At 32.0% G+C, this 25,574-nt stretch overlaps 1 protein-coding gene across 2 annotated transcripts in view; it reads left to right on the plus strand.

Annotated features, from left to right (window-relative positions):
• Positions 1–25,574, plus strand: part of IPO11 (importin 11) — a 200,506-nt gene that overhangs the window by 95,752 nt on the left and 79,180 nt on the right. For both annotated transcript variants that reach the window (XM_051991179.1, XM_051991173.1), the window contains exons 23-26: positions 7,928–8,007; positions 8,971–9,051; positions 18,388–18,483; positions 22,409–22,522. In XM_051991179.1, the coding sequence (XP_051847139.1) occupies positions 7,928–8,007; positions 8,971–9,051; positions 18,388–18,483; positions 22,409–22,522 (371 nt within the window). The remainder of the gene's footprint in view (positions 1–7,927; positions 8,008–8,970; positions 9,052–18,387; positions 18,484–22,408; positions 22,523–25,574) is intronic.

A 25,574-nucleotide genomic window follows, 5' to 3' on the forward strand; every position in this document is an offset into this window, starting at 1 on the left:
GATGGTTGGGCGTAATGTTTAAAAAAAAAAAAAAAAAACTAAAAAAAAAATCCCTCTCTATTCAGAAAACTCCAAAGATTCCTCTATTCCAGGATCAAATAGAAAATTTTCCATTTGACATTTAAAGACTTTTAGCTCTATCTAGGCTGTTCCAGTCTAAGCTTATCTCCACAGGACTTTGTCACTACTACTTACTATCCCCTTGGGATACTTCTCATATTTGAAATACCCATAGCTTATGGGGACTCACCTTCTGAGTGGTTGGTTTCTTCTAGGACCTCCAGTAAAAGGAAGACCTAAGCCAAAAGAGTGTCCCTTTCTAGGTTACACTGTTGGTTCTTCTCCACATCCCTTTTTCTTCCCAGTTTATGTCCCCTTCCTCATCTCCCTGCTTTTTTCTTATTTATTGTTTTCTTCCATCAGAATGTTGGCTTCTTAAAGGCAGGGATGTATACCTAGTACTTAACACAATGCTTGGTACATAGTAAGTGCTTAATAAGTGTTTGTTGACTGACTGATTGCACAATCTAATCTTTCCTTAGCCCCTTTAAAAAAAATTATTTTCCCCAGTTACACATAAAAATTCTTTTTTTTTTTTTTTTGGTTATACATGTGTGTGTGTGTGTGTGTGTATTTTTAACATATTTACTTATGAATTATGTTGGGAGAGAAAAATCAAAACAAAAGGGAAAAACTATTGAGAGAAAAAAGAAAAGAAAAAGAAAAAAAAAGTGTACAAAGCATGTGTTTATTTACATTCAGTTTCCACAGTTACCTCTCTCTGCATACAAATGGCATTTTCCATCCAGAGTTTACTGGGATTGCCTTGGATCACTGAATCACTGAGAACCGAATCTTTTTTTTTTTTTTTGTGAAAGACTGGAAGTACTATGTTGTGGTCCACAGTCATTTCCCATAGTCCTCTCCCTGGGTGTAGCTGACTCTTCATTACTAAACAATTGGAACTAGTTTGAATCATCTCATTGTTGAAGAGAGTCATGTCCATCAGAATTGATCATCATATAATCTTTTGCCGTGTATAATGATCTTCTGGTCCTGCTCATTTCACTCAGCATCAGTTCATGTAAGTTTGTTCAGGCCTTTCTGAAATCATCTTGCTTGTCATTTCTTACAGAACAATAATATTCCATAATATTCATTCTCCAATTGATGGCCATCCACTCAGTTTCCAGTTTCTGTCTACTATAAAGAGGGCTACCACAAATATTTTTGTACATTTGGGTCCCTTTCCATTCTTTAAGATCTCTTTGGGATATAAGCCCAGTAGAAATACTAATGGATCAAAGGGTATGCACAGTTTGGTAATTTTTTCAATGTCCCAATTTTCCCACATCCCCTCCAACAATCGCCATTATCTTTTCCTATCATCTTAGCCAAACTGAGAGGCGTGTAATGGTATCTTACAGTTGTCTTAATTTGTATTTCTCTGATCAGTGATTTGGAGCACCTTTTCATATGATTAGAAATAGTTTCTATTTCTTCATCTGAAAATTGTCTGAAGAACCGACTCTTTTATCTTCAATCATTGCACAATCTTGTGTACTCCTGATTTTGTTTGTTTTGTTCAGTATCAATTCATGTAAACCTTTCCAGGTCTTTCTAAAATTAGCTTGTTTTTTATGTTATAGAACAATAGTATTCCATTACTTTTATAGACCATAACTTATTCATCCATTCCACAATTGATGGGCATCCACTCACTTTGCAATTCTTTGCCACCACAAAAAGAGTTGCTATAAACATTTTTGCACATGTGTGGTCCTTTCCTTCCTTTATGATTTCTTTGGGATACAGACCCATTAGTGGCACTCTTTAGTCTTTTCTTAGACTTTTATTTTCCTTTATGTATTCTTATGATCCAGTAGCACTGACCTTTTTGTGTTTTGTCCAGGATGCCCCTTACCCAGATTCTATTCCTAGGATAATGTTCTTATTCTTTATATCTATCTCCCCACTTCCTAGGTTTCCTTTGAAATTCAATTTAAATGCTATCTTCAGCAGGAACCTTTCCAAGTTTTCCAACTGCTAGTGCCTTCCTTTTGTGATTACCTTCCCATATACTCTGTATATATCTCACATTTATAATGATTTGCATTTTTTCCCTCATTAGGTTGCATTTTTCATCCCCTTCCCTATTTGAAAAAAGAGAAATACAAAATTCTCTCTCTCTCTCTTTCTATATATGTTTGTGTGTGTACATATGTATATATGTACATATACATACATACTTAAGCAAAAACAGTTTCTTTGCCACTTATTGCCAAAAATTGATGTCACTTTCTGCATCTTGAATCTGTTAACATTCTTTTGGTAGGTAGATATCGTAGTTTATCATAGCCTTGTAAAATACTGGATATAGTTAAAAGATTTTAAAATTACATTGCCTTATTGCATCGATGAGTGAATGTAATACTCTGCGTTATAATTCAAATTTCTAACAGTTTTTTAAGTTTGCAGAACAATATAGGCACTCTAGTAGATGGTGGGAATGTAAAGACAAAAGTGAAGTAGTCTCTGCTGTCAAGAAAGTTATTTTTTAACCTGCAAGTAGATTTAAAGTATATGCAAGATACATTTTAAAAATTTCATTGGGGCACTACATGGGAATCAGGAAAGACCTACTAGTCCTGAAAGCAGAATAAATCAAATATTGAAGGGAATGGGAATGAAGGATTCTGGTAGGTAAAGGTTCATTTTACCATATGAAATGGTTTGTATTAAAGGGAGGTTATAAAATGCTATGTTTGGGCAACAGAAAATAGTCCAATTTGAAATTCTGGCCACAAAAATTTTCTGAATGACAGGAAGCTATCTAGCTCTTACTCATCTACTCTTACCGTACCTAAAAATCATGCTAGATCAAATAATGATTAGGAAATACATCAGAAATTGTAGTAAATGACTTCTTTGACTCCAGAACCCCACAAGATTATAGGGTCCCTCCCTCTATGCCATTAATATAGGAAACAAGTTGAGTCTCTCAGATTGACCAGAACTTGTTTATAGACACTTGAAGTTTGCAAAGCTCTCTATTTGTAGTGACAATAAGAGTCAAGGACTCCCCCAGGAAAGGCCCAATGAGTTCTGAAATCCATATTGAGGATCTTGAAAGTAACTGGTGGCTATACTCAGACTGTCATACCCCAGGACTCAGAGGTTCTGAGGTCCCTTGTTTCTCTATCCTGAGATGCCATAGAAGACCCGAAGCTCCAGTGCTCAAAACTTCAAAGATCAAAATGGATTTAATCTAGGAAAGTAGAGTTCATTGTAGGAACAGTTAAAGATAAAAGTTCAGTTTGAGGTAATGTAGATTTGTTTAAGCATCTGAATGCCCTGCAGGAGACAGCATAGCCCTAGTACAAAGCAGTAGTTTAGAAACTAAGATTAGAGAGAGCAATAAATATAGTAAATATAGACTACTCCAGAGCATCATGATAGATCTAAAAATTAGCAGTGTCCAACTTAGAAAGAGAGGGTAACTCTTTTAAATACTACACAGACTCAAAAGAAAAAGCAAAATTTTCCATGAGGATTATCTATTTAAATATCTTAAAGTAAGGAAGCAAAAAAAATTTTTTTTTAAATTGTTCTGGAGGAATGAATTTGAAGGAGTCAAAAATGCTTAAAACAGAAAGTTGTAAATGTAATGGACTACCTAAAAATTGGAATAGACAAATAGAAATCAGTGATTTCATGAGACAGTATGGCATATCAGAACCTAATCAAAAGACTGAAGAAAATAGAATAAAATATAAAGTGTATATTATCAAAAAAACAAAAAAGCTGACCTAGGAAAACAGATCTGAGAGAGAAAATTTAAGAAAATTTCTTGAGAGCGTGAAGAAACCACAAATGAGGACTGTTTACAACGATTAAATTTAGAGCAAAGTAAAATTGAATGTACTGATAACCTCCTTATAGAATTCCTAAAATTTCTTCTTACCAAAATCCAGAGCTTTCAGATAATAAAGGAAAATACTTTAAGTCCACAAATTAAAAATACAGGTACTAAGGAACCTACAGTCAAGGTCACACAAGATGAGATCTTTGAATGTAATATTCTAAAAAGGAAATTATATGGGATTACAACCAAGAATTTATCTTGTCAAATTGAGTATAATCTGACAGGGAAAAATAGGCCTTTATTATTAATATTGATTATAAATTGAGGTCTTTTGGACATTTCCAACTTGAAATCGAAAAAACAAAATCAAATCTGAATAGAAACTATGAGAGGCAAATACAAGATTCATTAGATAAGTAGGTAGGCAAATTTATTTTTGCATTTAGAAGGCTATATGAAAAAGACTTACCATTCCAATGGTGTGGGGGAAGAAAAAAATACTACTTTGGCAGCATTGACAAGTTAGCTTTATTTTCACTAGTTTTGAAGGAGTTACATTAAAAAATGTAAAAAAGAGTTACACTAAATGTAAACAAATTTTGAGGCTTGAATGATTGTATTTTGAGGATGTTTAGAGGAAAAAGAAAACTCTTACTTTAGGAAGAGTAAAAGGAACTCGGTCATATTAAAAAGTATGAAGACAGTATTAGAATTTAGGATTTCTCTTTGTAGCCCCAGCCTTTGCTGAAATACCTTGTACATTGGTGTTTGTTAATTGAATCTTTAAATCCATTTTATATATAAAGACATAGCTTTAGAGGTTCTTTTTCTTGCTCACTATCATTCTACTCGTATATCTCAGAGCTAAAACTTGGAACCAAGCTTCTTTAATTCCAAGCCTCATATACTTTCCCTGATATCATGTCATCCTGTGGTTCAGGGGTCTGAATAGACTGTGGTTTAATTTGATTCCTCCTTCCCCTTCTCCAATCAGGCTGTTGTGCTTTTATCTTAAACCTTTTCTTTTCCTTCTTCTTCTACTTTCTAGATCTCACTGAGATCTGGCTCTTTTCTGTGTTACACAGCCTCGGTACCTTTTTTTTTTTTTTAGCACTAGTTATATTTTGCACTCATTCTGCCTGACTCACTCATTGATCTAGATAGGGGAGTGGTAATCTTCGTCTCCCATTGCCAACTTCAGATTCTCCTTTTACCATTCCTTAGTGAGCTTTCTTTTGAGATCACTCAGTCCACATTTACCACTCATAGAAACCCTCTATAGACTTCCAGGTTACTCTCTACTTTCTTTTCAATAACTTCAATATCTGACTCATAATCTTTCTTTTCTGGCCTAGGTGTTGATACTTTCTCAAACACCCTAACCTTTCAATTCCTCAGTTTACTTATTTTACATAATCTACTTCTCTAGCTTACCTTAGCCACATATCAGGTTGGTCATATCCTTGATCATCCACAAATGCACTTTTGTGTTCATGACCGCTAATCCTTGACTTCTTAATTCTCTTCCAGGTCTGCTCTTATATCTTTCTTCTTTCCCTGTCTTGTCCCCTTGTTAAAGCAGTTCAACTTTACACTGTCCTCTTCTCTTGAATCCCTTGTTCCTTTATCATATTGTTAATTATGTCCTGTGAAGTCTCTCATCCTTGGGTTATTCCCACCATTTTCCACTTTTGCTATCAAGCACATGCTGCTGAACAAATGTGGGAAAAAATATATTCCTCTGCTTACTACTACAAATCCGTTACATAATCTGAACTACACATTTACTGCTGCTTGCTAGTTCTTTTATACCATACTATCCCACTCTCTCTTCATACTTCCCATAGCTTCCTAAGCCCCACTTTTTCAATTGAGAACCTGGTCTCATTTTCTTAAGAAATTGAAGCCATTCCCCAAGAGCTTCCTTTCTCTCCTTTCCATTATTTTACATTATTAAAACGTTTTCTGTCACCATCTCTGCTTTCATCCCTGTTTCTCAGGGAGAAGTGAAAGGAAAGCCCATCTCCTTGGCAGAATACATAGACAATTAATCTTATCCTATCTCATATTCTGCAGCAGAGAATCTGTTTCCTAGCTATCTGACTACTCTTTCTTAATTTTCTTTGCTGGATCTTCATCAAAATCATGTGCATTAACTGTGACTATCTTTTACACATTTGTACTGAGCTCTTTTTTCTTTTCCTTCTTATTTTGTTTTACTTGGTCTCATCATCTCCTACAGATTAAATTTGTCATTTCTAAGCTGATAATTCTCAAATCTATTCAGCTTCTGATGACCTCTGGTCTCATCTCCAACTTCCATTTCTGGTTCAAGAAATCTCAAATTGTATGTTTTGGAGGAATTTTAAACTCATTATGTCCAGAGCAGAACACAATATCTTTCCTTCTAAATCCTCTTTTCCCAAACTTGTCCATTCCTCTTGAGGGCACCACCTTCTCAATCCCCTGGGCTTGCAATTTAGCATCAACTGAATCTTTTGACAAAGCCTATTAGATTTCACCTTTATAATATAAAATAACTTTTTTATGTTATGACATATAATATGATATATCTCATCTTATATAGTATCACTGCTCTGATGCAAGTCCTTATCCTCTCATGCTTAGAATATTATAGTAGTCATTTGGTGGGATTTTGTGCAACAAATTTCTCCCCATTTAAGTCCTTCCTTCATTCAGCTGTATTTTTTTTTTTTTTGTAAATGGATAATAAAGTGCATTTCTATGGATGTAACTTTAATTTATTGACTATTTTCAACAACACATTGTCATTCCTTTAAATATCGGCCATCAGGACAGGATAATTATGATATAAAAAGTGCTTAATGAATCTAAGTTTCTGGAAATGTGTAACAATAAGGAAATAGTGTATCTTTAATTCTATCATATTTTAAACAGCACATAAATACTACTTACAAAACATGCAAGAAACCAAATAATGTATATTATGATTTATATTAAATTATCCTCTTAAAATATGTTTAAAAGCAAGTGTGTTGCTTAGTTTAGCAATGTACAATTTCATAATTATTATAAATGATCATAAACAGTAGAGTTGGGAATATTTTCTTGCATAGTAACAGTAACTAAAAACAATGAATTCTTTTTAATTGCTTATATTTTGGGGGCTTCTTAAAAGTAGTAGTATTGATCAAGTACTTATTAGACTCTGGGGTTAAGAAGGAATGGGGTTGCTCACAAACCTATGATTGACTCTAAATGACTAAATTCCAAGGCATATAAATAGGAACCTGTCAAGGTCTGTTTTCATGCCAGGTTAACAAATTAAGATGAATAGCAAGAAAATTCAATGTAAAGAGAATTATTCTAGAGTCTAGAAGAATTACAGAATTAGAGAACATATTAATCTTGTGCTCATGAAGTTCACAGTTCAGTCAGTAGATATAAAAATTATAATACCAAACCAAATGTGATAGGTATGTGGCTATATAGCAAACAAATTTAGATAGCTTCAGTTTAGGAAAGAACATTAATGCATTTCAGGTGATCATGTAAAGTTTATGGGCCTTTACAGAATGGAAAGAATTTTTGTAACTTGGTGAGGCAAAGGAGTTCCAAGAAATGAAAAACATGAAAAACATAAAGGCATTGAACTTGCAAAGATAAGTATGTAGAGTGCACTAGGTTCTATGTGGAAGAGTGCAAAAAGGTAAGGCTATAAATGCTAATAGTAGTGTTAGATAATGGAGGACCTGGAATACTGTAGCATTTGGACTTTATTTATTTAGTCGATGTCAGGAATTTAAAGATTTGGGTATGACTAGATCTGTCTATAAAGAAGATTGATGTGACAGGGCACAAAGTAGTGATTATTGCAGGAAAAAGAGTATTGAGATGAGAACGATGTTAGGAAGCAAGTTTTAAATAATTAGCTATAAACCAGGCTACTTAGTAGAATTCTGAAAAAAAACTTTTAAACACAGGAATCATTTATTTTTCATTGAATTTCTTTAAATTATTTAGCTATAATGGGTCAATTTGACATTTTATTGAACTATTTGAAATTCATTGTTTTGGCAGAATTAAGTTCAGAAAATCTCAGAACCTGCTTTAAGATCATCAATGGTTATATTTTTTTGTCGTCAACAGAATTTTTACAGGTACGTTGTAGTAATAGTTACATAGTAAGAAATGATTATATTTTCCCCTTGATATCAATAAATGACTGCAGGAATTTAGTTATAAAAACAACTATGTGTGTGTGTGTATGTTTGTGTATACTCACACACACACACACACACACACACATATATATATAAATTCATAATAACCATTTTTTTTAAAAAAGAAACTTATTTTTCTCAATTGTTCTCTAATTGGGAGTATTGAGGATTTAGTATTGTTTCCTAGACAAATGAGAATTCATGCAGTTCCCTAAATTCCTGTCGTATCCAGAATGAATTACTAGATAAAAATATGTTCTTTTTATGTAATGATTATTAAAATAACATAGCTTTTCAACAATTTAAAGAAGTGTTCTTTACTACCACATTTAATGCTTTCTTTTGAAAGAAATGTTTAAAAGTCTGAAGGAAGAATTTACTTACCTCGACAAAATCTATTAAAAAAACTCAGGATATCTAAATTCTTGGTATAGTGAATTTGTTTTAATTTATTGCTTTAAATAAGTAGAATACAAGCAAGGGATTGGGAATCTTTGTTCTACTATACGTTTTTAATAGGATTTGACAAATATTGAATTTATATCACTCCACTGTAAGAGAAAGTTCTTAACAGTTAATTATGGCCTGATAGTATATCATTTATAATGTAATAGGTGTGAGTTATTTATAGGAATAAAAATCTTAATGTTTTTGTGAGAGAAAAAAATATTTTGTACTGTTTTACGAATCTAAAAGCTGTTATAGTAGGTTCAGTGACTTAATACTGTGAAAGATTAAAGGAACCTTTTACAGAGCAATGCATTTACAAATGATATAAATTGAGCATTTTGGTATTTGTTTTTTGTCAAATAAAGATCTTCCTATTTGAATTCTACTAATTTTTGAGATTATACATATATTTATAATATGCATGTACGTTGGCTTCTGATTGAATTTCAGACATATGCAGTAGGTCTGTGTCAGTCATTTTGTGAGCTGTTAAAGGAAATTACCACCGAAGGACAAGTTCAAGTGCTTAAGGTATTGTCCGATCAACTTTTTCACGACATATATTTTTTAAATTCTATTTCTACCTTGTAAAACTGAATTTTCATACTGAATTAGGATGAGTGTCTGTGAGAGGATAGCACAACTCATTTACTTCTCAATAAGATAATATGATACAGTCTAACATACTCAAAGAAGTTATAGGAGTATACTTTATAATGTTTATTTCATACACCATTCAAATTTCAAGATGCATTAGGGAATAAAATTGAGGAATGTGCATTACTAAAAGCTGAAGGTGATGGGAAGAATTGTTTAAAGCCAATTTTTTTTTAAAGAGATTTGAAACAGTTTTTAAATCTAATAGAATTTATAATATTGAGAACCCTTTAGTAATTCTTATTTTGACTGAGTTTTCCACTTAGTTTTAGAGTTTTTCTCCATTAACAATTTAAGGTTTATTATTTTAATCACATTGTAGGGAAATTTAAATCAAAAGTATCACATTTCCCTTATAAAAAAAAAAAAAAACAACTCTCCTATTGAGAGGCTGGTTGTTTTCTTGATATTAGGATGGCTCAGTTATAGTGCTAACATAATCATAATTTGGTATTTTCACTACGAATAACAGTTAATTGTACTATGATTTATCACTGTGGTTCCCTCTATTTAGAATTATACGGATCTGGCATCTTGTGTTTTTGAATTCTTATGTCTTTTTTTTTCATTATTTTTCTCTTTCCTCTTTTGCTATTAATGTTATCTCTAAGTGTCAGTGTACCCTTAAAAAAGATTTCTGGGAAAAAACAAACAGATAGACGTTAAAGATAGTATTGCAAACTCAGTCCCCATTTATGCTTTTGCCGTCTTTTTAAAGGAGAATAATCTTAAAATAAAAAACAAAAAAGATACCCTGAGGATATGTCTTTGAGTACTTAAGGATTAATTACATTTACAATCCTGAAGGAAACCAAGAAGCTGTAATTCAGTTTGAGTCACAATGTTTTGGCAACTAGGGTCACATTGGAAGTCAATAGAAGCAGTTATGGGAGATAGAACTCCTGGTGCCACCTGGTTAGCGATCAGTATTGGAAGTGACATACTAGGACAAAATCTGGCAATGCCATTCCAGAGTAATCTAGAAAGAGGTGAAATTAGATGAAATTGATCTGAGAGTCAGGTATCGTAGAAGAGTGATACAAGTCAGGAATTGAGTTTGCAGGACAATGTAATTGTGTCAGAACAAAGCCTAATCTTCAGAGGAGAACTTGTTAGTCTGAAAAATAATTGGATTTTGTGTGCATACTGTTCAGATATTACTCTAAACTCTCTCCACAAAACACACTGATTGTTCATTCTCTTTGTCAGTAGGAAAAAAAAAATAGCCCAGAGTATATAGAGTTCATAGTATTATGATGCTGTATTTCAAAAGATTGATATTTTTGTTACTTATTAAGTCAGTGTAAGTTAGGCACTCTCGCCTGCCATTCCTTCTCCTCACCTTATTTAAATTAGTTCTCAGCTGAGAAAGAAGTATATATTAATATCTATTCAGTTTGCAATTAGAGAAAATAGTATGTGTAAATATTGTAAGTAGCCAACTTTAAAGTATTATGGTTCTACTTAAAAATTTTTTTTCTACTGTCTTTTATAGAAGTCAAAAGTTCCTGTAAGTAATTAAATTATTTTTACTTTATTCTCTTGACAATTTATATTAAACAAAATATCTAATGTTTCCAAAACCATGTATGTGGATTAGGTTTGTTTTTATTAAAGTAAGATTTGAATGATTAGATTTGACTACATTTGCTTATCTGTAAAATGAGCTGGGGAAGAAAATGGTAAATCATTGCATTATTTTTCCCAAATGGAATAAACAATTATATTCATATATTAAAAAAAATATGCATGGAGGGGGCATTGACATTATGAATAGCTTTTCTTTTTTTCTTTCTTTCTTCTTCTTTTTTTTTTTTTTTTTGAAATGAATTGTCATTTAGTTGTCCGGTCTTAGAGTTCTTATGTTCCAAGTTGAAAACTTGTTTATAGATGGGAGCATAATCTGAACTGAATGCAGGATTCTGTATTTTTGATGAAGGAAAAATAGAATGGGCTGGTGCAATAGTAAAACTACGTGCAATATCCAATAAGCCCTTCAAAAAGAAAGGAAAAAGTAAATAGTATACAGTGACATTGAATAAACTAAGGGATATCAGAAATTTAAAAAAAAAAACAGTTATTCTATCATTTGATCATTGACTAAGAACTATTTTTAAAAACTATCTTAGTGATATGCTGGAATTTAAAGGCAGATTTCAGTGGTTATATGAGTAATGAAGTATATAAATATAAAAATATACTTTTGAAGAGTTTGACTTGTTAGATGAGAGATTGAGAATATAACTGTAAAGTTTAGTGGTTAAAAGACAAAATTGAAAGATAAGATGCGTTGAAGCATATTTCTAGCAATAAGTAGAAAGGAAGATTTAAGATACAAGAAGATAATTGATTGAAAGAACATAATAGAATATCAAATGTGATACAGGTCAAAGGAATAGATGAAGGGAGTAAGCCTTAGAACAGAAGAAAGGAGCACTTCTTCCTAAGACAAGACATAAAAAAGGAACAATGAAGATAAAGAAAATTTAGGAGAAAAGCAGAGAAGAGATAATTTAGTGACTGAATATTCCATGAGCTTTCTGTAAAGGTTATTTATTTTGTATAGCAAAACATAGTTAAATTTATTTTTTAAAAAATACCTACACCCACATGGTAACTGTAGATTTTTTTTAAAATCACCTTTAGATATATGATAGATGAGCAGGCTGTAACACATTGCAAATGAAGTATTTTGTTATAGGACAAATACTGAAAAGGTATGGTCAGAAAAAAAAGATAAGTTATGACTGACATTTTGCTGACATCTATGCTATCAATAGAGGTGACTAATAAGTGTAATAGATAGAGCTTTGAGCCTGGAGTCAGCTAGATCTTAGTTTAATTCCAGCCATCAACACTAGCTTTGTGATGTCACTTAACCTCTGCCTCAGTTTTCTTCAACTTCAACAAACAAGAAAGTGTATGATAATATTATCTACTATCTTGCAGGGTTATTGTGAGGATCAAATGTATTAATATTTGTAAAAGTGCTTAGCATAGTGCATGGAACATAGTAGACTTCATATAAATATTACTCCCCTTCTCTCCTTCTACTGCCCATGTTCCATTGATATCCAGACTTGTCAAAGGAATGAAAGAAAGACCCTGACTGACTTATTTGAGTATCCCTTTTTAGAAGATTTATGGGAGGCCTCACCAAGAGTTGGCTTGGTCTGGGCAATCATGAATATGTAGTGAGTTGCATTGTAATTAGGAATACCCATTTTGGTAAGTATTGTTAACATTCCCATTGGAGTATATTACGCAACTCTCAGGCTTGACTCTTAAATTATTTCTGCCAATTTGGTTAATCCTACCTCTTTTTATAGGGTTTTTCAGACCTAGAATTCTATTTCTTTAGTCCTTTAAATCTCAATTTATTGTGAGGTCTTGATGTTTAAATACACAATCTAATGTTCATAGTTTTTCAAATACAGTTTAAGAAGAAATGTACTTTCTGAAGGTATGTGAGTGTATATGTTGTGTATGTGTAAAGTTTTTTTTTTTATTTTAATTCTTTGAATTTGTCCTTATATGTGACTCTAGAGTAGCTTTTTGCTATTCTTCCTTTTTTAGTATTTTTGAAAAGCTGTATTGTCTGCACAGGTTTGACCATGTTTCTCATCTGCTCAAAAATTTCAAGGGACACCGTATTGTCTTTTGGATTGGAAAAAAAAAATTTCTATGTTATTTAAAGCCTTTCATAATTTGGCTTTAGCTTATGTTTCTAGACTTATGAAAATTATTCTCCATCTTGTACTCTTTCTTCTAGCCAAACTCATTTGTACTTAACATTCTGATTCAGATACTCTATTTCCCATTCCTGTATGTTTCTGCTCAAGTAGCCCCCATGCCTATGCTCTCACCTGCACCTCTCATCAAAACTTGGCATAAAAGCTGCCTTCTGCATGGAGCCTTGTTTCCTAAAGCCACTAATACCTTCCCCAAATTATTTTGTATTTATTCTACTTTTATATTTACTTTATGTGCATTTTGCATCTACTGAAAGGTAACATGTGTTATTTGCCAACAGAATATAAGCTCTTGAGGGCAAGAACTATTTAATTTTTAACTTTTTATCCTCTGTGTCTTGTAAAATATCTGTGACAGAATAAACCCTTAATAAAATGTTTGATTGATTTAATTGACTGATGTGCCTATATGTTCTGATTATCAATATTCTAACTTTTTCACTCAATCACATATCTGTAAGTGCTTACAAGTTCTATAGGTGCTGGGAAGACAGATAAAAAGAGTGAAATAATATTTCTACTAGAAAGAAGCTTAAATTCTGATGGGGGTTCCATTCATATGTTACACTTAATATACATTCAAGTGTTACATGATATAGCATGGATATATATTGTTATAAGTAAAATGTTTATAAAAGTAGTGCATTATTTATTATATTTTTTAAAATAGCTTTTTATTTTTCCAAATACATGCAAAAATAGTTTTCAATATTTACCTCTTCAAAACCGTGTCCCAAAATTTTTCTTCTTCTCTAACCCTTCCCATAGACAGCAAACAAGTTAAACATGTGCAATTCTTCTAAACATATTTACATATTTCTAATGTTTCAGAAGAAAAATCAGATCCAAAGGTGAAAGAAAAAAACAATTCAAGCAAGCAAGCAAACCAACAATAATAAAAGTGAAAATACTAGGCCTCCATCCACATTCAGTCTTTATAATTCTCTCTGTGGATATGGGTGGTTCTTTCCATCCCAAGTCTGTTACAATTGGCCTAAATACCTCATTGTTGAAAGAGTCAAGTCCATCAGAGTTGATCATCACATAATCTTGTTGTTGCTATGTATAATGTTCATTTCTGCTCACTACACTTAGCATCAGTTCATGCAGGCTTTTCTGAAGTTAACCTGCTGATTGTTTCTTATAGAACAATAATATTCCATAATATTCACATACCAGAAATTGTCCACTCATTCCCAACTGATGGGCATCCACTTAGTTTCCTGTTCCTTGCCACTACAAAAAGGGCTGCTACAAACATTTTTGCATATGGGTCCTTTTCCCTTTTTTATAATCTCTTTCAGGCTCAGACACAGTAGAGACTTAGTGCATGATTTAAAAAGTAAATTTTCTTATGTATATCAACAGACTTTATTCTAGAGCAATATCCTTTTATTTTAATCAGATCTTAAAGCATTTGTATTTGAAACGTTAATTTTTTTAAAACTTTATTCATTAATAAGTAGAATTTAAAAACCAAGATTATAATATGAGTCTAGATTTTTTAAAAAAACAAAAAATGTAATGGAATATTCTTTTACCTAAACCTTACCTTTTTTAAACATGTATTTGAAGAGGGAATTAATGGAAAAAAAAAAATCAAATGAAGGTGGCCTAGCTGTACCTGATCTAAAACTATATTATAAAGCAGCAGTCCCCAAAGCCATTTGGTATTAGCTAAGAAATAGACTAGTTGAACAGTGGAATAGGTTAGGTTCACAAGACAAAATAGTCAACTATAACAATCTAGTGTTTGACAAACCCAAAGATCCTAACTTTTGGGATAAGAATTAATTATTTGACAAAAACTGCTGGGAAAAGTTGAAATTAGCATGCAGAAATTAGGCATGGACCCACACTTAACACCATATACCAAAATAAGCTCAAAATGGGTCCATGACCTAGGCATAAAGAACGAGATTATAAATAAATTAGAGGAACATAGGATAGTTTATCTCTCAGACTTGTGGAGGAGGAAGAAATTTGTGACCAAAGATGAACTAGAGACCATTATTGATCACAAAATAGAAAATTTTGATTACATCAAATTAAAAAGCCTTTGTACAAACAAAACTAATGCAAACAAGATTAGAAGGGAAGCAACAAACTGGGAAAACATCTTCACAGTTAAAGGTTCTAATAAAGGCCTCATTTCCAAAATTAGAGAAGTGACTCTAATTTATAAGAAATTAAGCCACTCTCCAATTGACAAATGGTCAAAGGATATGAACAATTTTCAGATGATGAAATTGAAACTATTTCCACTTGTATGAAAGAGTGTTCCATATCACTTTTGATCAGAGAAATGCAAATTAAGACAACTCTGAGATACCACTATACCTGACCTGACTATATCTGACACCTGTCAGATTGGCTAAGATGACAGGAAAAAATAATGATGAATGTTGGAGGGGATGTGGGAAAACTGGGACACTGATGCATTGTTGGTGGAGTTGTGAACAAATCCAAGCATTCTGGAGAGCAATCTGGAATTATGCCCAAAAAGTTAACAAACTATGCATACCCTTTGATCCAGCAGTACTACTACTGGGCTTATACCTCAAAGAGATACCAAAGAAGGGAAAGAGACCTGTATGTGCCAAAATGTTTTTGGCAGCCCTTTTTTTGTGGTGGCTAAAAACTGGAAAATGAATGGATACCCATCAGTTGGAGAATGGAGAAATTGTAGTATATGAATGTTATGGAATATTATTGTTCTGTAAGAAATGACCAGCAGGATGAATACAGAAAGGCCTGGAGAGACTTATGTAAACTGATGCTAAGTGAAATGAGCAGAACCAGGAGATCATTATATACCTCAACAACGATACTGTTTTGAGGATGTATTTTGATGGAAGTGGATTTCTTCGATAAAGAGAAGATTTAACTCAGTTTCAATTGATCAGTTGATGAACAGAAACAGCTACACCCAAAGAAAGAACATTGGGAAATGAATTTTTCTTTTTCTTCCTGGGTTATTTTTATATTCTGAATCCAATGCTTCCTGTGCAACAAGAGAAACGTTTGATTCTGCACGCATATATTGTATCTAGGATATACTGTGACTTATTTAACATATATAGGACTGCTTGCCATGTGGGGGAAGGAATAGAGGGAGGGAGGGGAAAAGTTGGAACAGAAGTGAGTGCAAGAGATAATGTTGTAAAAAAAATTACCCAGGCATGGGTTCTGTCAATAAAGTTATAATTATTAAAAACAAACAAAAAAACCATAAAACATTTCTTGAAGGAAGGGAAAATCTCTTCTTACTATTTGAAGAACTCTAATATATCAAATTAGTTTTTTTTATTTTTTTATACATATAAGCTCATAAAAAAACCAAAACAAAACAACTATCCTATTTTAAATGAATACTTCATTGTTGAGTAAATGGTAGTTTTAATTCTGGGAATTCCTCACAATAATGAAATTCTCCACTCTTGCCCTCATCCTAAATATAATAGTTAGGTTCAATGTGTGATGTCCTTTTCTATTCCATCTTTCAAAAAAAAATTAACTTACTTTCTTTAGCAATTATATATGGTTAATTTTTTTTTCTTGACTTCACTTTGAACATTACATTTTTTGTATGTTTGTGAGTCTACATTCATATTGTTTTTCTTTGTTATAGGTTTGTTTTCAAAGCTTTCATATAAACCAAATATTTTAAATTTCAGTATTTTAATTCACTAATGAAATTTGATATTGATGCTGACCCAATAGTACTAAATCTCTTTTACAAATGAATAATCTGTGCCAAATTTGTCACTTCACAAATTTGCATTTTTATATGTGCTTTTTCATAGAATCTTAAGAGTTGAAAGGGATTTTACTTTTCTACTTCCTTATCCCTATAATCTTTTTCTATTGTACAGGACAAAGGTGATTCATTGCTTTTGAAGTGATCTTGATTATGGGCTACATCACAAATCATAGTTTTCCATTAATTAGAGACATCTTTTTTGACCAGTAAAAGGAAAACAAGCATATTATGATAACCAATAGTTTTAGTGTTTATGAACTGTAAAAAAAAAGGATTAGTAGCAATTAAGTTTTTTATTCTATAAATTTGTTCATTAAAATTTAATTGCATTTTATATTTTATTGTACTGCAATTAGTCACCATATTTTACATTAATATAACTTCTAATAGTGTGAATTTGAATACATGCAACCACTTCATAGAAATCATTAATCATACTAATTGGGACCTAGTATTGAAGTAAAATATTGAAGAAATTAAAGTCAGCAATTACTTTTATTTGAAATGTTTTTATTAGATATTTTTCCTGTTAGAGTAGGTATAGTTCAAGTAGGTAGATGCTTATCTCATTAATAAGTTACATTCTACTGTGGGGAGCAGCTGTAAGTCTTTTGGAAGGCCAAATCAAGGCCAGGTCTCTTGGAGGACTTTAGGAGACTTGGCAAGGCCAGTTCTCTAACTGATAACTCATTTCTGAGCTCCTTTGACTTGACCAAAGACAAGATACTTTCCAAAACGAAATAACAGAATGGATCTTGATTAATAGAATAAGGAAACGTCATAACCTTAGTTATACTTTTTGGGTTTTCTGGCATTTGTATAATGTGTAACAAAGAAAAAATATGATTTTGGTGGCGTATAAAAAGGAAGCTGTAAGTCAGTTCAAGATTAAGCTTGAACTCTCTTGGCCCCTCTCATATTTATTTCACTCACTGCTTCATCCAGCACTCATGCCATTTGCTGGGATTATGCTTCTAATCAAAGATTATATTTCAGTATCTCTTTTAAGTATGGCCAAAGAAGTGACTAGCCCTCTGGCCAGTATATGGAGAATCAGAATTTACACATGGCCTGTGTATAACATAAAAGAATTTTTAGTTTCTGAGAATGTTGATTGCAGCATGCCATAGACTAAAGATAAATGAGCTCTTATACTCTTGTGGCAAGTGAATTAATAATATCATATGATATTTCTGAGAATGCAAGAAAAATTTTAAAAGTTACCTAGTTTTCCTTACTTTGGCCCTTCCATTTTCAAAAAGCGATATAGCATTGTTTCTAGGTGTAGATGAACAAAATTCTTTATTACAAGGGGATATGTTTTAAAGCACTTGGAATTTAATGTTTATCATTTAGGTGGACATAATTTAGTTGATGGTTTGAAATGCTTAGAAAGGCTTAAATTTTCTGTTATATTTAGTTCTATATTGATAATTTGAGATTTAATGAATATAAATAGTATTATATTTCTGATTATTTTAAATGATAGATCTAGTATTAATACCAGGTTTATAGAAACTTCTTCTCACACAGCTTTGTGACATTTTATTGTACTTAATTTAGACATTTAATTAGTGCAATAGAAATGCTACTTGTATCTTTAATATTATTTTATTTATTATATGATATACTAATCTTTTACATGAGACATTGAATTTTTTCATTGACTCTTCGATTTACATTCTTATTTTTCAGGTAGTGGAAAATGTTCTTAAAGTGAATCCAACTTTAGGACCTCAAATGTTTCAGCCTATTTTACCATATGTGTTCAGGGGGATTATAGATGGAGAGGTAAGACTTTCTTTAAGTTAGTTTTGAATTCTCAGAGTTATCTTAAAACAGAAGCTTTTTAGGAGTAAGCGGAAGGATCAAGATGAAAAGCCAAAGTACAGTTGCATAGGACAATGTTGTCAAGTACATTTAGAAACAGGAAGCCATTCAGTTGTCCATAAGAATCCTTGAAGGCCTTTCATTGACTTTGAAAACCACATTAATATTATTTTATGGTTTTTTTTGTTTTTTGTTTTTTTTTACTGTTGCTAGATATTTCACAATTACATTTGAATCTGGTAAAGGCCTTTCTCTAGTTTTGAGTGTTACATGTTATCATTCACATTATTGTATTCATTATGTGTATTATACTCTTAGTTCTCCTTACTTTGTTCTTTATCAATTTGTGTCAATCTTTTAGTAGAAGACAGAGCAACCTAACTAAATGTAAACAATTCATTTTTTGGAAACCTAAATAACATGCAATTAAAGTTTTTACTATTATGTACCACAGGTGAGGAGGGGGAATAGGTATTGGACTAATGATTTCATTAGTATAGGAAACTATCTTTACCAGCAAAGATTGCTACATTGTCTTCAAATCCAAGAAATTCTAGAGAGATGCCTAGAGCATTGAGAGTTAAATGACACTCATGATCACACATTCTGCATATGTCAGAGGCAGGACTTGGACCCAGGATTTTGAGGCCAACTTTAGTGTATTTTGCTTCTCTACAAATGGTAATCTGTTGACAAGACAAAGACAAAATAATGCTTATTGAAGAGTTGAAATATATCAAGATTGCTCATAATCATCAAGAAAATATTAATTGTTGGTATTCCCATTGGTGGTATTCGTCCAATGACTAATGAGGTAACATGTAACTAGGAGAACTTAATCACCTGCATATTAATATGTTTGATATATGTGAAATCACAAGATAAATACAAATCTCAATTGAAAAGGAAGACTTCCACACATTTCTTTGAGAGATCAATAAACGAGTTGACAGAGCTGATTTTTCTAATGAGAATAAAGGAAGTGAGAAACATTATTTCATTTGATGCTTAGTCATGTTCATCTTTCCTTGTTTAAATAAAACCTTCATAAGCATAATTTCAGAATGTGCACCAACATTTATTGTGAATGAAGTGAAGAATTCCCATGAAGAACTTGATATTTTCCAAATTGTATTTTAATAACTTCTGAAATCATTGTAAAAATTGAGGTATGAGAAGATGTTGAAAACTTTTTTGGAAAAGGTGGGTTAGAATTTAAAATAATGAAAAGGTCAAAAGTTTATATACTGACTTGCAATTTATTTTCAATATTAATTCAAAAGTGAGTTAAAAGATACTGGCTTTGACAGGAATCAAACAGCATCACAAAAAAGAATTGAAATTGATTGTCTCTTAACAGATAGAAAGCAACTGGCTAATCATTAATCATCTTACAAATCTACTGCCTTACTTGATTAGGATAGTATGGGGGAGTGAAAAAGGATTGGATTTGTAATTAGAAACAGCTTATAGTCTCAAAAGTTCTTCTGATACTCACTAGCAAGGTAATTAGCCTGAGTGTTTCCTTATCTGTAAAATATGCATAATACTGATAGTATTTACCTTTCAAGAATGTTAGGAAAATTCAGTAGATCAATGTATGTAAAGAACTTTCTAAACTTTAAAATTACCACGTAAAGGTCAGTTATTGTTATTATCATTAATATCATTACTCAAATGAATTTGTAATTTCATTGAATCCTTTATATTTGCTTGTAACCCCTGGTTATGTAGGTGTATAAAATAGATTTACAAATCAAACATTTACTAATAAAAAATCATAAAGAAATTTATTTTAAAATAATTCTTTGGTATATATATGATTTTACCCCTTATTAAAGATGAAAATAAAATTTCATATTGAGATGGATATGCTTGTTTATTTTTTCATAAAAAATTAAATCTTCATAGAATATTTGATACTTTTTGCTGTTGCGAAATTTTTCACGATCTCTACATTCAGTTTTGTGTCTTTACATGGGGTCACAACCCGCAATTTAAGAAGCTTTTTTGTAGAATACAATTGCTTATATAGTATATTGTAGCAGAAAATAATAGACGTTTGACAAAACAAAAAGATTTGAGAGGACATAATTTTGGAGTGAGATCTAGCAAAACCTGATAGTACAAGATTTGTTTATAGATGTGAACTAGAAGGAAGAGTAAAAAACATACAAAATAGAATGGGTCCTCTGGCATTTTTCTAATGTTCTGTTCTTGTCAGCAGTTAACAGAGTCTACCATCTCAGTACTTAGTAGATGTACTATGGTAAAAAGTGTTAGTGGCAGTTAATATCAAGTTTAACTGGATAAAATATTGTCATATGACAAAAAGATTGATTCTCTAAATATCTCAAAGGGGGAATTCCTAAAAGATCACAAGATGATTGGTAAAAAGATAACTGAGAAGATAAGCAGTTGTTTGAATTCTCCATGAACCAAAGGTATCATCAACTAAAAAAAATAGACAACTTTTTGTAGTAGAAGAAATTGTTTACTGGCAATTTTCTGTAGTTGGACCAATATTTGAAAGCTTTTGTAAATGTCTCCTTGTGATGGTTTTGGATTTTAAGAAAGCTTTTGAGCTCTGCTCATCCAAATATAGTTTTGAAGGATCTAATTGGATAAGTTGTTTCCCATGTATAAAACAAAATCTTACTAAACTCTGTATTGACAGATGCCACTATGGAGATAATCTGTAACCCACCCTGTATATGTATGATAGTATCCCTGTGGTACTGGTGGTTTGTCTACAGTCCAAACAAAGTATTCTTTGTTGATAGTGGTGTTCATCAGAGTCTTGGTAACATTATACCTTTATATTGAGCCTTGGAAACACTACCATATCTTTTAGTGAAGTTTTTTGGTTGTATGATAGATTGTTTCTCAGTTCACTTTAGGAAAACAAAGTGATTAAATGAAAAAAATGAATCTCTGTCTAGTCTGACATAGACTAGCACTATTAGTTAGATTCTTGAAAAACCTCTTCAGATGGAGAGTGAGCTGGCTTATAATTATATTGTAAGATTAGATAGTCATGGAGTGTATTGGTAATTGTTTAGTGCTGTTCATGATTTCAAAGTCTTCATGGCCACTAAACATCATGTCTTTATATCTATTAATTTTCCTATTGATTCTAGAAGGATAGAATTGGGGCAATTAAAATTAAAAATAACTCTGAGAACAGTGATAGCCATATGAAAATTGCATTTAATAAATTGCCTGAAAGACAGTTCAAGACAGCTCATAAAGTGATTTGATCATATAATAAGGACATGATCACAGACTATGAACAACGTGAGTAATATTACTCAAATGCTAAACTTTAATAAAAAGAAACTATATCATCAGCCATTTGAGTTGATCTTTTAGGAAGAATTTATGAGAAAATATGCATAAGAATTAAACAAGATTAGAAAGTAAAGAAGATTATGCTTTGCTGTAGTTGAAAGTGCTCTTACTAATAAGAACTACAGATCCATCAAAGTACCAAGTCTGTTCTAAGGCTTGAATTTTATGAAATAATGAGACTAATGAGACCTTTGTATGTGGACAAGAATTAAAACCTCTCCAGAAAGCCATGTTATTCTGAAATAGAGAATATTGAAATAAGTTCCATTTCACTTTTTGGAACTTGTAATGCCTTGGAGCCACCAAATTTCTGGGATTAGTTATTTTTCTGAAACATAGCTACTTTGTTATAATTATGTGTGATAAATATTGTCACAAAGGACATGTTTGCTATTGATAATCTGAAAAGTAGAAATACTGATATAAATTTTAAAATATTAAGCAATTCTGGGAACCTATGGATTTCTCAGATCTTAAAAAAATGTATTTGAACCTTTAAGACAATATTTATTAATGCTTTCTTTTAATTTCACAGAGATATCCTGTGGTGATGTCTGCTTATCTTGGAATTATGGGCCGAGTTCTGTTGCAAAATACTAGTTTCTTTTCTTCACTTCTAAATCAGATGGCACATAAGTATAACCAGGAGGTAAGAATCCGTTGCTTTTATTTTAATTTAAACATTAAATGGAACCCATATTTTCATAAAGTTCTTTTGTAGTTCTAAAAGCTCTCACTCTCATATTCTAATAAACAAGAGCAAGGTTATTGATGAAAATAATATATAAACCTTTGAAGTTAATTGAATTCTTGTGTCTACTGTTGATAAGGAATTGAATTATAGCCATAGGACAACAGGGTTCATTTATGTGCTTGGAGAGTCAGGAAGACCTGTTTAGGTTATTTGGGGCAAATCATTTAACTTCTAGGTTTTTTGTAAAATATTGTTTTTGAACTTGGCCTCTAAAGTCTGTCTTCCAGCTATAAATCTAGGATAGTATGAGTTGTTCTGCATGTACTTATTTTGAATTTGTCAATTTTGATGAAGTCCTGGGTAACTTGGTGGGCTTGGCAGAGAAGGCCTGAAGTACTGATAAATTAAAATACTCCCCGAGGCAGGCACTGATGGGGATCAGCTCAGCCTTACAATCTCACCCCTGTGGAGATCTTGGGAAACCTTACCTTACGGTATCCAATCAGAAAGCCAAGTTACAATGTCAAATCTCCAAAGTTAAATTTTCCCTGTTAGTCTGTCTGTGTCCTACACCCTCTTTCCTCAATCTCTCTTGAGGTTAGCTGGCCATGGAGTCCTGAATCATGGTATTTTTCTTCTTTTTATTTCTAACTAGCTCTTTTAGGGAGCTATACTCTTATATCGATATGTAGCCTGCCAATCAATGGCATACTCTTACCTTGGGATACATATATATATTATGGCATATTTCCCCTGGATAATTGTGAGTTCCACTGGGGAACTTGTCTTTTCCCTTGATAATAGTTAATAAAGTACTTTTCCTTGCTAATTATGTGCCCTTCCACATCTATTTCATATTTACCACTCCTAGTGTCTATTTTGCCTCTTCATTTTGTCTGTAACTCTTCTTGTAAATAAAGGTACATTTTGGCAAAGAAAAATGCCATTGTGAATTCTTTACATGTGCTTTGCACTTTGTACCTCGTATTCAAAGTAGGAATTGCTACCCCAACCTCATTATATTGATGGAAATTGAAAGTTCTGAACCTCATATGAAGACTTTGTAAAGAGTTTACTGCTCTGCCTCCAGCCCATAAATCAGAGGGGAGACATAATTGAAGAATTTGTAGCGATGAATATAAAAAACTTGAGTCATTCAGTAAAATTATATTTCAATTGATGAGATTTTAGATGATGAGTTTATCCTAGAGGAGAAATCTAATCTAAAATAAACAGAGTTGCTGATGGAAAGCTATCTAGCTTTCATCCTAATTTTGTCTTTATTTGAGTAACAAGTCAGTTAACCTCTTCTGGCTTTTGGTGTATAAACTTAGATGACCTATAAAATTCCTTCTAGCACAAATACTTTTGGATTCTAGTTATAAGATATATCTTAGATATTCTATGAGCTGGACTTTCTTGACTCTTCCATCTAGATGTGTTCTCTGAATCCCCACTTTTTCTGGTCAATTGCTATAACCTTGTCTTAGAATTATTTTTGTACCTGTCTTATTCCTTCCTCATTCAACCTTCTTAAACTCTTAAGAACTGTTATTCTTTGTTGTTTCTAGAATACTGCTTTGCTCATATTAAGTGCTTCTAATTTACTTTATTTTGTTTAATATTTTCCCCTAGTTATATTCAAAACAAATTTGTTTTTAAATTTATTGATTTCTAGGTTCTCTTTCCTATTCATAGCCACAGTTAAGAAACCACATGTGAAGTTAGGCAAAATATTAACATAAAACATTAGTTGTGAAAGAAAACATAGATTTCCCACCTTAATGAAAATAAGAACCCTCAAGAAAAATTAAGCTTAAAAAAGGAGAAGGGTGGGGGGAATGCTTCAGTCTGTATTCAGACACAATCATTTCCTTCTGTGAGTATGGATAGGATTGTTGATCATAAGTCCTTCAGAGTAGTCATAGATGATTATGCTGCTGAGATTAGCAAAGTCATTTACATCTAGTCATCCCACAACATTGCTATTACTTTTGTATATAGTACATTTCACTTCGAATTCAGGGAAGATTTTCCAGGTGCCTTTTTTTTTTCCCTGAGAGCATCTAGCTCCTCATTTCACATAGAACAATAATATTCTATCACAAATACATATGTTGAGCCATTCCCCAACTAATGGGCATCCCTCAATTAACTTTTTTTTTGCGGGGAGGGGAGTGAGCCCAGAGAAGAGCTGCTATTTTTTTGTTCACATGAATCATTTTCCTTTTTTTTTTTTTTTTTTTTTTCCCCTCATCTCTTTTGGTATTCATGCCTGGTAGTGGTGGTGTTAGGTCAAAGGATATCATGAATTTGTACCCCTTTGGGCACAGATCATATCTTTTAATCATTTGTCAATTGGGGCATGTCAATTATTATTATTTTTTTATATATATTTGACTCAATTCCATCTATGTTTGATTCAATTCCATCTATCTTATGCTAAATGAGACCTTATCAGAGAGACTTCAAAATTTTTTTTACAATTACAGTTGCTAACTGTATTTACCTCCATTCTCTTTTTCACCTTGTCCCCCCTTAAAAATGTTATGGTATTGATCGTTTCCTCTGTTAATATGCCCTTCCCTCCTTATTATATCCATTTCTCTTCTATTTTCCTTTAGAGTAAGGTAGATTTCTGTGCCAATATTGAATGTCTATAGTATTTCCTCTTTGAGCCAATTCTGATGACAGTAAGGTTCATTCACTCTCCCTTTCTTTTCCCTCTTCCCCTCCACTGTAAAAGTTTTTGCTTTCCTCTTTTTTATGACACATGATTAAAACCATACCATTCTTTCTTTCCCTTTCTCTAAGTACATTCCTTTCTCACCTCTTAATCTTATTTTTTTAGATATTATCCCTTCATATTCAATTTACACTTGTGCCTTCTGTCTATATATACTCTTTTTAATTGCCATAATAAGAAAGTTCTAATTCTCCCAATGTAGGAATATAAACAGATAAACCTTATTAAAAGTTCCTTATCATATCACTTTACTGAATATTT

The sequence above is a fragment of the Antechinus flavipes genome, chromosome 1 (assembly GCF_016432865.1).
Source record: "Antechinus flavipes isolate AdamAnt ecotype Samford, QLD, Australia chromosome 1, AdamAnt_v2, whole genome shotgun sequence".
NCBI classification, from domain to species: domain Eukaryota; kingdom Metazoa; phylum Chordata; class Mammalia; order Dasyuromorphia; family Dasyuridae; genus Antechinus; species Antechinus flavipes.